Source organism: Monodelphis domestica, chromosome 1, assembly GCF_027887165.1.
Source record: "Monodelphis domestica isolate mMonDom1 chromosome 1, mMonDom1.pri, whole genome shotgun sequence".
NCBI classification, from domain to species: domain Eukaryota; kingdom Metazoa; phylum Chordata; class Mammalia; order Didelphimorphia; family Didelphidae; genus Monodelphis; species Monodelphis domestica.
In genome coordinates, this window is record NC_077227.1 from 11,461,989 (window position 1) to 11,477,163 (window position 15,175).

General features: G+C 46.5%; 1 protein-coding gene across 1 annotated transcript in view; it reads right to left on the minus strand.

Moving 5' to 3' along the window:
• PTEN (phosphatase and tensin homolog) overlaps nt 1-15,175 on the minus strand; it is an 81,276-nt gene that overhangs the window by 8,131 nt on the left and 57,970 nt on the right. Inside the window, exons 6-7 of the mRNA XM_001363246.5 lie at nt 8,934-9,075; nt 21-187 (exon numbers count right to left, since the gene is read on the minus strand). Coding sequence (XP_001363283.1) covers nt 21-187; nt 8,934-9,075 — 309 coding nt within the window. The remainder of the gene's footprint in view (nt 1-20; nt 188-8,933; nt 9,076-15,175) is intronic.

Genomic DNA, 15,175 nt, shown 5'->3' on the forward strand with positions numbered 1-15,175 from the left:
AAGAAAAGGGAAGTGCAAACCTTCTTGAGCATCTTGTTTTGCTTGTGGAAGAATTCCACTTTGATGTCACCACACACCGGCAAAGGCTGGGGAAACTCGAAGTACATGTACTTGTCTTCCCGCCTTGTGGGTCCTGAAGGAGATGTATAAATCTTCACCTTCAGCTGGCAGACCACAAACTGAGGATCTGGGTGAGGAAACACACACACAAGGGTCATTACAGAGGGCAGCTGTCCAAGACATCAAAAAAAGACAAAATCTGCAATGAACCCAATAGAATTCGAATTTCCTAACCAGTCATTTGGCCAAAGGAAAACACCTCTGAAGAGGAGCTGTTCCAAAATGATGTTTAATCTACACCTTTTTAAAACCGTTACTCTCCCTAGAAAATTAGGCTGCTAGGTAGGAAAGCTGGGTTATTATATCTGTTTCCCCCCGTGCATCAAAATAACTCTGGGATATACACTGTATTTCAATGCCTTGGCTTGATTAAAGTTCACTCTACTAAACACAATGTGTGTTTTCAATGTTTTGAAAAATCTCAAATACATTTTTAATACTCTAGAAAACTTCATTTCACCAAACAAAAGCAGTCACTGAGCAATGTGGTGGCCTCGGACCCCAATTTAAGCCTCAATGATGAAACCCTGGCTAGATCTCTTGACCTCGCTAGCCATCAGTTTTCCTGATACACATTTTTTTCCACAAAATAAGTGTTTAAGATAAAAGAAACCACAGTGACTAAGATTGCTCAGTCTATCACTTCATAACAGCAACAAATACAATTAAATTTTCTGAATGGCTGAAAGAAAATGACAATAATACATTTACAAATTGCTATAGAATGAAGGTATGAAATCCAGAATGTTCTAAAAGCATAAACATAGAAGCATTTTCCAAAAGATTAGGCACAATTCACCTTAGCTCTAAAACTATATTTTATTCTTCTAAGGTATATAAAAAGCCAGCACCCAAATCAGGGGAAACAGGAAGGGAGGAGACATTCAAGCAAGGGAAAAAAAAAAGGAAAAAAGTTAATAATAATCCACCAAGGAGTAAAAATCACAAATAATGTTCTGTTAATATCTGCTGTGGTAGCAATCCATTCTATCCTGGCTTAAGATCACTCTGGCAAAATTCAATCTTTCAGCATCTGATCACTTTTAATACTAATTTCATCCCAAGTACAAGAGCTTTGTAGGTCAATTTTTAAGGGCTCTCCTATGCTCACATGCACATAGCAACAGGTGAATCTGCAGATAGAATTGAAAACAAAATATAAACTACAGCAAATTAAAGTATGTGGCTTCTAAAATAATTTCCCTTGTACTAGTTACCTTTCCTTCTGGTTCTAGAATTTAAATCCGTACTGCCGAAAGAGAAACAATGCCTGCCTGTTATCCTACAAAAAGAAAATTTTTCTAAAAATCAAGTTGGGAAAATATGACGATGATTGAAGAATTTCAAACGAGACTACTTCTGAGAGGGAAGCTTACCTATTTTAAAAAATCAGAAGCAAAGACAAAGACAGAGTCAAGAGATGAGAGACAGGCATAGAGAAAAAGATGTCTTTCTTTGCTGAAATCCAGGCTGGAAAAGAGGTTAGTTCCTCTTGACTTGGCCCTGTTGAATCAACCCCCCCCCCCTAAATTTTCAAAAGAAGTCAAGGCCTCAAAAATGGGGTTCATGGAAAACTGGTTTATTTTTGAAATGAAGAGGAAAAAGAAAGTTGATGTCCATCAACTGTAGAATTAATGAAGAAAGAGTAGAATGTGAATTTAATGGGCTATTATTGCATATAAGAAATTGTGACTATGAAGAATTATAAACACAAAAAAAGTCATTTAAACTGATGTGTAGGCAAAGCAGAACCATTGATAAATAAAGTGCAAATGCTGAAGATTTCAGAAAACGGATCCAAAATGTCCTCAAAACTAGTAAAAAATAGGTCAGGATTCAATAAGTTCACCTGAGAATTACTCTAAAATAACTGAATGTATGGGAGCAGCACAGCAAAGAACTAGAGACAAAGTAGGAGGCGGCCATCCTGGCGGCATCTGAATGTAATGGAATACTGGGGCTCTGCAAAAACAGATGGCGGATGAAAACAGCACAGAAAGGCCAACATTTACGAAGTGCCCACTAAGTGCCAGAGCTTGGCCTCTGGACGAAAGGCTTCGTAAATGTTACCTCACTTGATCTTCACAATTCGCCCTGGGAGGTAGCTGCTCCTATTACCCCTGTCTTACACGAGGAAACTGAGGTAGACCGAGGCGAAGTGCCCAGGGGTCCAAGGCTGGATTTGAATCCAGGGCTTCCTGACTGCAGGCCCTGCACTCCGGCGCAGTACCACCTGTGAGAGTGGAGGCAGAGTGAGCCGGGCAGAACCATGAAAACAGCTGGGATAGGCGGGCTTTAAGTGCCGTGGGAAGGGGTCATGGAGACGCCTGGAGCTTCCCGAGGGGCAGGGACACGAGGCCAGGCTGGCAGCAAAGACAGCGGTCCTGGTGTGCTCAGAGCGCAAACCGCCACCAAATTAACGCCAATCCCAAACCGGTGGGGCTCTCAGGCCGTGCCTGTGGCCGCTCTGGGTTCTTATGTCCAAGAAGTCAGCTCTTCCTCGGGCCAGATCTCGGGGCAGCCATACGCTGGTCACTGCTCCACCTCCCAGCCACCCTGGAGGGAGACCGAGTCACGGGCCCAGAGGATGACGACTCGTGCCGCAAACCCCACGGAGAACTCGAGGGGCCCCGGACTCCTATAGGGCGCGTTCAAGTTTGTAAAACGGTTTCTATCCATTACCTCACCGTCTCCGGACATCAGAGTTCGTGAAGGCCCAGTAAGTGAAGAATCAATAGCTGGGGGGGCCACCGGACTCTGTCCCTGTGCACAGAGCCCGAGCTCAGCTGGGAAGGAACGCTCACTGTACAGGAGGACAAGGACCAGAGGATCCAGGCATGGGCTCGGCCACCAGGCGGAGAAGGGAGGCGTGACAGGCAGGAAGGGGCAGCTGGGAAGAGAAGCGGATGCCCAGCACAGGGTTCTACATTTGGTCTGAACTATAATGGGGAGGCCCTGGAAGGCACGGAGCAGGAGGAGGGACAGGAGAGGTCCGGGGGCCTGCGGAGGGTCTGCCACAAGCAACAGACGATGAGGGGCCAGACATGGGGCTGCCCTGGCAGAGGAAAGGGCTCTGCAGCCAAGAGGCTCCGGTGAGTCCCAGCACTTGCCAGGCATCTTGCCCTCGTCCCTTTCCCAAGCTACGGCCAGGCCTCTTCACTGGCCCACTGGACACATTCGTGGATGCTCCCCAATGCTCAATGGCATCTCAGAACCACCAGGCCCAGACCAGGAGACACCTCCGCCTCGAAGGTGTCGGGGGGCAGTCAGCCAGGCCCCGCATGAGCCCTGGGGACCCCCCACTCTCAAGGAGCTGCCAAACAGCATCCAGGCTCCGCCCAGACTGAGCAGCTTCACAGACACTCTCGACGCCTCCCTTCCACCTTGGCCAAACATTCCGTTGCCAAATCGCAGCAGCCCAAAAGTCAGCAGAGGAAGCCGTGGTCAGGGAAGTAAGGAGGGCAGTCGAGGCAAAAGGCACAGGCTGGGAGCCAGTTTGAGGGGCTCTGGAGAAGACAGCAGCCCAGCTCTGCACAGAACGCTTTCAGGAGAAGGAAGGAGGAACGGAGATCCGGGGGGCTTTGTAAGGACGGGAGAGGGCAGCCAGAGCTGGCAGGGCTGGGGTGGAGGAGCAGGCAAATGCAGATGAGAACACCCAGGGCTTTGGAAACCCAGGATTCAGGATCCGAGGGATGGGGAAAGAGAGAGGGAGGAGAGTTTGCTAGACACTGGAAGTGAGTATAAGTAGTGTCAGTCCATGAGAGGTGTTCCTGCCACTTACAACAGCAGGAGAGTAGGAGGTTTCCATCTGGACTCCCTCCAGGCTCCCCACAGAGGTGTCTGCAGTAGTGCGGAGGGGGGGGGGGGGGGGGGACCCCAGGAACAAAGCAAATGCCCCCGTAGGAGCAACAGCTGCCACCGAAGTTAGCGAATGTATTCACTCGTCCTTTGTTTTTGTGCCACCAGCACCTAGCATCATGCCTGGAAAATAGCAGGCACCGAGCAAATGTTTGTTAAATGGACGGTTTGGCAACTGAATGAATATTGGGGGTGGGGTGGGATGACTTGAACCTGTGTACCTGGAAGGCTGGAGGTGCCTCAGCTTCAGAAGGAGGGAAGCTTGGAAACAAGGGGGAGTTTGGGGAGGAAGAAAAGAAGCTCCGTTGAGTGATGCTAAATACGAGAAACCTAAAAGTCAGCCAAGTAGGATGGAGACATCCAGCAGGCTTCAGCCTTCTGAGCACTGTTTTAACAACTGAAACTTTTTTGGTAAGATCTCCCAAAAGGGGGAAATATTTATTCATTATAATCAACAGAGAAGCAAGTAAAAATTCTGGGAAACTAAATGTCTGATTATAATATTAAGTATTTTGACACAACTGAACCTAAACAAACAATAAAATTACATCAAAAAACCCCAAAGTCCAATTTTACAAGCTAAGCTAGATGTCTCTCAAAACCACAACTTGCCACTGATGCACCAATGCTAGTATATTCAAAGAAACAATGAAACTCAATCCATCTACAAGCTGGACTCCACTTTTAAGGACCAAAAAAACACAGTCCTGTTGCAAGTTAGAAATCTGCTGTCAAAAACTGTGCTGGATATGGAACCAAAAGTGACTATGACTGACGAGCCATCAATATTGCCCTCTATCCAATGAAGAATGAGACCAGGGTTCCTACGAATTTAACCGCCTCTCTCTCACACTTTGAACACTAACTTGGTGATCAACATTTTCCCAAAGAGAAACAAGAAGCTCTCTAGGCAGGATTGGGGACAAGATTGTGAAACCAAAAACAAGGCTGTCTTTTGGCCAAGATTATCACAGAGCCAAAGTGGATGAGCCTCCTCTAATTCAGCCGGGAGCCTTGGTCAAGGGAAGGAGATGAAGACGTTAGGATGCTTAAGGATTCCCAAGGATAAAGCAGGAAAACAAAAAGAAAGCAAACTCAGTCCTCCAAGCTCTCCAAGTGGACAGATGGTAAAGAGCATCAATGGGCCAAGCATTTATGAGTAAGTGCCCACCTACTACATACCAGGCCCTGGTGGAATGGGAAAAGAGTCCATCACTGAAGCAACCCTGATGGACCCCAGCTTTCTCGGCAGTTCCCCTCATCATGAGCATTTCCCACCAAACGGAAGTCTTTCCCCTATCCTTAAAGGACACTCCCTAGATCTCCCTGAGAAAGTCATCTCTACCCCTGAACTTCGCAGCCCTCTGCAATCTGGCCCCTGCCTTCATGATGCGAACAGGAGCTCCTTCCCCAAAGTCCAACCACTTCTTAACTGCCACGCTCAGTGTCTGTCTTTCCTTTTTCACCCTCTTTCCTCTCCCTAAAGCATCTCTGCCTTTGTCCTCCTGGGGACCCCTCTCAAGGGGTGCAAGACTGTCTTTTCTCAGGCTCATCAACCCTGAAAGCAGGAGGGCTCCAAGACCTCTCTACCTTTTTATCATCCAGTGACCGCATCAGCTCCCAGAGATCTGTTTCATTCATCTCTCATCTATATATCTATCTCCAGTCTCTCTCCAACTGTCTACGATCAACATTTCAAAACCGGACATCTCCACATCACAAGCTTGGCAGAAGAGAAGTCATCATTTTTCCTGACAAACCTTCCCAAACTGCCAGCTGATATCGACGTCAGCATCATCCCTCTAGCCACACAGGCTCCCAACTTCAGTCTGCTTCTCTTTTTCCCTTCGGCTCACAAATCCAATCAGTTACCAAATCTCTGCATTTCCAGACCCACAACATCTTTGCACACACTCCCTTCTCTCCTTTCCCACAGCTACCACTCTAGTCCAGGACTTGCTCCCCTTCTCCTACAACAGCCTCCCCGAGGGTCTCCTTGCCTCTCATCTCAGCCCCTAAACTCCTGCAGGGAAAAGTTTTTTGCCATTCTTGGTACCTCCCCACACAGCAGACTTGAAATCTTGGTGACTGATGCGGCGACTAAAGGATTTTCCTCTCGTCCCTTTCTTCCTCTGGTTCACCTTCCAAATCCATAAGTGACAGTGGTCCAGGGCTGTCTGTAGGACCAACCCTAAAGTCTTGTGGTGGATATTTAAAGAAAGTCTCTCTGCCATTGCTGGGCCCCAAGCCTGCTTCCCTCCACCCCCACCCCCCAATCATGCTTCTTCTCCTTTCCTGTCTGATGCAGCAAGGCTGGACTTCCCTCTTCCATACACCTGGCACCTGCCTCCCCACACCAGAACATTCTGTCTCTTCACCTCCGCTGAGCTCCAGCCCCCCCCCCCCCAACCCCTGAGCGGCCAAGGACTCCCATGACTACCTTGCATTCTATGGATCAACTCTGCAGGTACCCACACATGTACACATTTACCCCAAGAGAGTAAGTCTTTCAGGGGGTTGATTTTTGTGTCTGTATCCCTTAGTAGCACCTGGCATAGAGTAGGCACTTGACAAACATGCATTGATCCACTGACTGATGAAAAAGCACCGATAAACACCATATAAATGGAAGGCATCACTACAAAGTCAGTCAGTCCACAGGCACAATGGCTACAAAGAAGAGTCCCTGCTCTCAAGGAGCTCAGGCTAGTGGGGGGGACAAAGGGCAAATAGCTGTGGACAAACCAGATAAACTGGAGACAATCCCCAGGGCAGAGACACTGGCATTTATGGAAGTGTTCCCCACTCTTGGCTACTCCTCACCCCCACGAGGTGACTTCAGGCTTCAGGGGATGTGCCCCTCTGGCCAGGATGGGAAGCAGAGGGAAGCCTGACTGTCTGGTCGCTGGCCTCCAAGCCCTATGCACAGAATACCCAGCTCTCTGTCCTCTCCCCTGGAGGGTTCCTTTCTCTTTAGTCCATCCTTCCTGTGACCCATGCTAACCCAGGGTGCTGTATACCACCTTATGGTCCAGGTTATCTCATGCCTAGCTTATAAAAAGAATCTGCCGGACTCCTTCCCCTCCCCACACAGACTCATCCTGTACAAAAGGGGGTCAAACTCAAAGGGGCCACATACTAACGTAATTTGAAAGTGTAAAATTTTGTGTGTTTTATTGTCTTTTTTCAACAATTTCTAATTACATTTTAACCTGATTCAGACTGCACTGAGGAGTGTGCTGGACACCTCTACTGTATACCGTGGCCAAGTCATTTTCCCCAAATCCACCTTTGAACAGATTCTTCCCCTGCTCAAAATGTTTCAATGGCTCTTTACTGCTTCTAGAATAAAACCCAACCTCCTTACGCCAGTTTTCAAGGCACTCCAAGATCTGGACTCACTTCTCTTACCTCTAACTGATGCCCTACGCAAAGCTGCTCACTATTCAGAAATGCCCCCAAATACCTAGGCTCTGAGATTGCCCTTCTTCCTGCCCATCCTGGGGGGCCCAGGTTCCTCTGTCCTGAAGTTCTCTGAGAATGCTCTGGTCCTCTTAGCACCCACAGCTCATACTACTCACTGGACAATTAATCAGGTCAAGTTTTGTGGAACGTCTCTCACAGCATTTGTATTTCGAATTTCAATCTTGTAATAGTTAACTTTTTAGACATTTATGATTCACCTTAAATCATATTCTGCTGGCGGCAAGAATCCTCATCTGTGCCAGCCCCGCAGTCTCCCGCAGAGCTGGCACTCACTAAATTTGATGGAGTGAAATATTCCTAGTATCTTAACAAAACAACCAACAAAAAAACAAACAAACCAGGAATTCAGACCATGTACTTAAAAAGTGGTTTTTCCTTGATCCCAAAATACTGTAACAGATAAAGGCCTGGCTGGATCTGTAATACAAGGGATCATATGGAATTCGTGTGGCCTGATATGCTCATTTTAGAGATGAGGCACTGAAGCCCCATAAGCGAAATGACTTGCAAAAATCTGAACCGGTCTTAGATTCTAAATCCAACAGTACTCTTTCCACTATACCAGTCACCTTAAGGAATGTAAAAACAGAATAAGTGGATCATGAGGTCAATGTGCCAGCAAAAAGATTCACATCAAAAACCACAAAAGAAAAAAAATTTCTAAAGTGAAAAAAACATTTTTTTTTGTGATCTAATATTACTTGGCATCTATTTTGAGGCATTTGTCTATTTATTTTACCCAAGAAGAAAAACAGAGACTCAAGACAGCAGCAAAGTGAGGATGAGAACCTATGGGGAAGAATCAGGGTAAAAACAGAAAGTTCACTGAGAGCCAGCCTCTTCTTCCATGTTCTCTGGGTCCCTTCCCCTCTTCTAGATTCTGCCTGGTGGCTCCACTCACAAAGTCTCCAACAACTCCGCCATCTTTGGCAAAATAACTTCCTTAGTTGGGACAGAAGCAGCAAGGGCATGCTCCTATGACCAGGGAAGGCCTTACTGCCCAGACAAGCTGTGGCACAGTGAAGGCCTCTATTTCTCATAAGACATTTGAGCCCCACTCTGAGGCAGCTGCCATGACTGTGATCTGGTAAATGTCGAATGCCTCACATTAGAGGATGCTTGAAGGTTCACAGAGCTCTCGCTTTACAGTATCCCTGTGGGGCATTAGCACTACTCGATGCTTTATAGATGAGAATAAGAAGGCCAGGTTGCCCTGGGAGTCCATATGCCCAAACCCTGCATACCCCAGGCCTGCGAAAAGGGACAAAAGAACAAAACCTTTCCCTACTTCCCTGTAGTCACCTAAGAAAGATTCCTAATGACTCATTATGGGGAATCCCTCTCTGAAGCCTAGAGCTCTACGCCCATTCTTATCCATCTTGGCGTTGGCCTTTCCAGATTTCGATGTGGTTTTCTCGTTCTGTAAAGCAAAAAGTGGCATCCAATGAGAATAAGCCAAAAGCTCTTACTGCAAGTTCCACCACTGAACATCGGAATTGTTTCAAACATCATCTTGTGAAACAGCAGGGCCACCGGTCTGTAGTCCAAGTGATGCTTTAACAGGTGGCTATAATAATACACATAGCGCCTCTGACTGGGAATGGTCACTCCCTGTAGAACAGAAAAATAGAAGAGAATTGTAAGGAACAGTGTTAAAGGCTCCATCATTCACTTTAAGCACCTTGTGGCCATCCAATGATCTACATTGACATCGGAGAGGGGGGAAAAAGGTACCATAATTAGTCCTTTTAAAAAAAATCCAATTCATAAACTCTGAGAACAGAGAAATCTGCTCAGTGTACGCCACCACTAGCCCCATCTTTACCAGGTACCCAGTTATCCCCTTGCAAGCAGTGACCCTCTAGAATCAGGTAAGCAGAACACGGTTACTGGCTCCCCTAACTATGAGGTCCCAAGTCAGAACCCCACGCCAGGCTATCTGGCTTCCCAGGCCACAGCAGACAGGAAGCAGCAGCAGATCAGAGGAAACAGGCCCTGGTCATCAAAGTCAGTCCCCGATCAGGAAAGAGCTGCTGGAGATGGCATCTGCTGCTCTAAGGACTCTAAGGGAGGACACAGGGCATTCTAGGCAGAGGGTGGTCTGTGCACAGGAAGGGCCATAAAAGACCAAAGAGATATGGGTCTGACCCTTACAGGGAAGGAGCCCTTGGAACTGATCGAGTATGGGGATGATTTGGTCAATTCAACAAGAGTTCAACCCACAGAGACAAATGAGGAGGCCTTGCAGGAGACTGGGTAAAAGGTACAAAGAACCTGGAGGAAAGGAAAGGCTTTGGGAATGGAGAGAAGAGAACAGATGCCAGAGACACTGTGGAGAAAACCAGAACTGGCAGCTGGGCAGGTTGTAAGGGAGAAGGGAGAGCAAAGGGTCTGAGGGGAAGGAGGCTTCATTTGGTGGGACACTAAACTTATGGAAAAGACGATACAAAATGTCCAATAGGCAAACCAGAGATGTAGAACTAGAGTTCAGGAGACAAATCTAAGCATCATCTTCAAAGACAGATGTTGATGACATCACTGAGAGAAAGGGACAGTAACAGCCTTGAGCTGGACCAGAGGCAAAGAAGTGGGTGTTCTAGATTTAAAATGTTTTTAAAAGTTTGGGCACAGACTTCACTTCCTAGGTCTATCCTGGCCAAATGAGGCATTGCTCTACTTACTAGTTAGCTACCCATTTTGTTCAAATGGGCACAATGCCAATGTCTACAAAACCAAATGTTTAATTCAAAAAGAAAAAGCCCAAGGGCCTCAGCACAGACAGGGTAGCCAACAGTCTAAAGGAACTTTGATAGAACATTTATGGGGAAATGACTACTTGGTGTCAAGAGCAGAGGCAAGGATCAGTCATTTCTAGAGATAGGTTTCTGCAAATCGCCAACGGGACCAAATTAAATCCAGGGGATAGAGAATTAAGTAACAACTTCTCTCTCTTAATATCTTTTTACCTTATTTTTTACCAATTACATTTCTCTCAAATTTATTGCCCACACACTCACACAGGAAGCAATCTATTATTCAAAAAATTTAGAAGAGGGGAAAAATAGGCTCTCCACAAAAAAGAAATCAACACATCCATTGTGCCTGCCAGAATATTCATTATTCTAGCCACCATACCAGAGATGGTGAACCTATGGCACAAAGCACTCTCTGTGGTCACACATCTATCTCTCTCCCTCTCCCTTGGCCCCTCCCCCAGTGTTCATTACTGGAAAGGCAGAGGGACTCAAGCAGAGCTGCTCCCTTCCTTCTTTCCACCATGTCTGATGGCATTTTTTCACATCACCTTCCCTTCTGCCCAGCAGCTCAATGGGAGCATTTCCTTTGAACCTCCCCTGTTTGGAGTAAGGGAGTAAGGGTGCAGGACAACATGGCACTGGGAGGCAGGGGGGGGCCTGGCACTCTGTCTCTAAAAGGTTTGCCATCACTGCACTATACCATCAGCTGTCTCAGGACCTCTTTGGTATTTTATTATTATAATTGTAGTTGAAGCAGCATTGGCTCTGGAGACAAAGGACTCTCCACACAGTCTCTCTCCACCCCCACCTCCCTCTCACCCTCATAATCTTCTCTTCCCAGCTTCCTTTAAGGCTCAGATGAAATCCCACCTCCTCTAAGAAGCCTTTGCTGATCCCCATGAATGAGTGACCTCTTGGAGATTCCCTACAAGTGACCCTGAAAAGTGCCCATTTGTGCCCAGTACTTTGTCTATCCTTAGTCTCTGAGCTCCATGAGAGCTGGGATTGATTCGCAGCTCCCTGACTCCCCAGGACTCAGCACAGTGCCTGGCATATAGCAAGTGCTTAATAAACATCTGTTGGCCTAACTCCCAGCCCGAGATCCAGGATCCTATGAGATTGGGGATCAGGCACTAACTGGGTTAGCAGCAATGTGTGCCAGAAGATCTGTTCCCATCCAAAAGGGTCTCTGAGCTTCCAGGACACCTTTGGCCAGTCCTTATCTGCTTCCTTCTCCCCACGGAGGGGTTTCAGCTAACCACAAACCTCCCAAGGCCCTCACCTTCTCAGCTGAGATTTTCACATCATATTTTAAAGGAAAAATGGAGACCTTTTGGAATTTTCCCCCTTCTCGCCTCTTCCTTATTCCCCATCAATCACTGAAATGCTTTTTGGCCCTCACTTCTCCTTCCCCTGTCTCTCATGATAAAGTGGCCTTTCTTTTGACCAAGATGAATCTCTCCACCTAGTCAAATGATCCCATTCCATCCTGGCTGCTCCAATAGATGCTTCCTCCCACCCCCGCATGTCCATTTTATAATTTCTTTTCAATCCACCCCCCCCCCCAGGCTCTACTGGCCACTTACCTTCTGCCTACAAATATGCCCATGGCTACCCAATCCCCCCAATCCATGCTAACTCTAGTTCCATGTCTCTGATAAACTCCTCATATCACCAATAGGTGCCTTTGCGCTCTCTTCTTAACCCCTAAAATCTAGGTTCCAGCCCCATTATTACATCAAGGTTGCTCGCTCCGAAGTTACTAATGATCTCCTACCTACCAAATTCGGTGGCGCTCACTCAGTTCTCATCTTTTGACCACTCTGTAGCTTTGGACACCGATGATCGTGTTCTCTTCTCTGCTGTCTTCTGGTTCTCCTCCTATCTGTCTGACTGCTCCTTTGCTGGATCCTCCTCCAGATCAAGCCCTCTAACCTTAGGTGCCCCTTGGGGTTCTGTCCTGGGCTCTCTTCTCTTCTCCTTCTATACTACTTCACTTGATTTCATCAGATCCAAGGGCTATGTTGATCATTCTCAAATCTACCTTTCCTGCCCCAAACTCTCTGTTGACTTCCAATCTCACATCTCCAAGTGCCTTTCCAACACCTCAAACTGCAGGTCCAAGAGACCAAAACAGAACTCATTAGCTTCCCCCTCGACCCTCCCTCTTACTGTACTAGGAAACAGCATTCCCAAATGTTCTGGCTCACAATCTCTTTGGATTCCTCGTTATCTCTCAATATGACCCAATACGGTTCCAAGGCCTACTGATTTGACCTAGGCACCATCTCTCGAATAGACTCCCTTCTCTCCTGACACTCCCCACATGCTGATGCAAGCTCCCATCACCTCATGCCTGGACTATTTCAATAGCTACCGATGAGTCTGCTGGTCTCAAGTCCCTCCCCATTTCAGTCCATCCTTCACTCAGTCACCGGTGACTTTTCTAGAACACAGATCCAATCATGTTACCCACCTCAATAAATTCCCGTGGCTCCCTGAAGCCTCCTGAAGCAAATACAAAATGCTTTCTTTGTTTGGCCTTCAAAACCCTTCACGATCTAGCTCCCTCCCACCTCTCATCTTTTTACACTTTGTACCCTGTGATCCAGGGATGCTGGGCTCCTCGCTGTTGCTGGATTCCAGGCATTTTCTCTGGCTCATCCCCTTATCTGAAAGGTTCTCTCCTCATCTCTGCCTACTGACTTCCTTTAAGTCAAGACTAAAATCCCATCTTCTACCAAAAGTCTTTCCTAAAGTCTCTTAATTCTGTCTTTCTTCTTCTATTTTCTATTTTTCCTATATATACCTTGTACATATTTGCATAAAAATTAGACTAAGAGCTTCTTGGGGGCAGAAACCACCTTCTGCTTCTCTTTGTAGCCCCAGCATTTATCAGTGCCTGGCATGTAACATTTAATAAATGTTTGCTAAACTGAAATTAAAGAGAAAATAAATTCAGAGATGACATTCCTGAACTATATAAAGCTTCATAGAAGCCAGTCTTTAGTACCAGGCCAAAAGGCTCTGTATTTGAATGGGCACTCTACACTGCCTGGGCCCTCCTCTGAAATGAATGGCAGAGCAAACTTGGGATTAGATTAGATTACTAATGGAACATGGCAGAGTGGCCAGAATGCTGGACAAGTGGGAAGTGGGAAGACACAGGTTTAAATGCCACGCTGGACACTTGACTCAATTTCTTCATCTGCAAAATGGGCTTAATTCTTATAGCATCTAAACCTTACAGGGCTGAAAGAGATATTATATGCAAAGTGCTTTGTAAACCTTAAAGTACAATATAAATATCAGCTACTCCAAATCTTATCATCAGCACATTAGATAATGGCAATGAAGATCTGATATTCAATGATACATCGTAAGCTGTTTGGAAATGGCCAGGCTTATTATTATAGTAGAATTTCTGTTTCACATTTGAAATCTGAATGTGACAAATAAATACACTACCAGATTTATTACCTCGTTGGTAATTTGGAAAGAAGTTGGATCAAACTTTCAAGAACAATTGAAATATTTTATCTATACTTAAGGCAGCCTAGAAAATAACCAAAGAAATGCTGCTCATTTCCTGGGAGTGGTAAAAAGCAAAGATTCCTAAAAGGTCAGTTTTTTCTACCTTTTCTGAACTTGGCCTTTTTAGGAGAGAAGTTGAAAGTCAAGGGCAAGAAGGATTTGAGATCTAACCTGACAATCAAAGGAGGCAGCAAAGGGCAGCTAAACAGCACAGCGGACAGAGAGGCCTAGGTTTGAATCTAGCCTCAAATACCTCATAGCTGTGTGACCCTGGGCAAGTCACTTAACCCCAATTGCCTAATCCTTACTCTTAGAATTGATAATATGAGAGAAGGTAAGGGCTTTTTCAAAAAAAGGAGGTAACACCCCACCACATAGACACTAGTAAGCAAGGAGGATTTGGCATCCCAAGAGCTCAAACAGAATTTGCTTACCTCCCAAGAGCACTTCTACCAATTCTCTCCCTCCCAGCCCCAAAAAATCCAAATCCATAGTTGTAACAGATTGACAGCAAATTTAGGAATTAATTTTTGGAATACTGAAAAGGTAAAGCATGAAATCATCAAACTTACACCATCAAAAAAACCAATAGAGTTGAACAAGTTCATCTCCAATTTCTGTCAGAGCACAGAATGAGTGTTATTCGTCAACACTACAAATATAAATTTCCTAGGGGAATCCTAGTGGGCAAGAACATCTGACTTGGAGGTAGAAGACCTGAGTTCGAGCTCAGGCTCCACGGCTTATCCGTGTGTCCTGGGTGAGTCCCAAGCGGAAATGGCCCATTTCATGATCTGTAAAAGGTGGCTTCAATGTTGCTGCCAAAAAGTCATTTGGCGAATGGCAAAGCGTCTCCCAAGTGGGAGCCAGTCTAATGGCTGCACTTCTCAGTGTATCTAGTAGCTACGGTTCCGTGAAGATGCCCGCCCCACATGGCCACACCGGCGGGGTCAGGGGGCTCATCTGCAGGAGGGCCTGGTTGAGGAACAGCGAACGGAGAGCACCTTAATGAGGGGACAGAACCACTGTGATCGGTGAGAGCTACTGCGCATGGAACCTACAGGAAGCGAAAAGGGTTCTGGGACATCTCCCCACGCCATGCTCAGAAATAAAGAAGTATACTGCCGTGACCCAGGCAGCAGTTAAATGTAGAACTCGGCTCCTAACCAAGGCCACCTCACAGTTTTCATGACAGACACAATAGTGACCACAATTTGAACTCGGGTCCTCTGCCTATACCTGCAGTGTTCTTTCCGCTTATCCCCAGACTCTTCCCCCATACCCCGAGATGGATGTCACTCAGAGAAGCACCACGAGGAGCAGCAATGCCCACACCCTGCACTAGAAACGCCACCCAATCCACAAGAAGCTGCCCTGCTGGCCTCTGGAGAGCCAATGACACAAAGGAAAGGGCAGAGCTG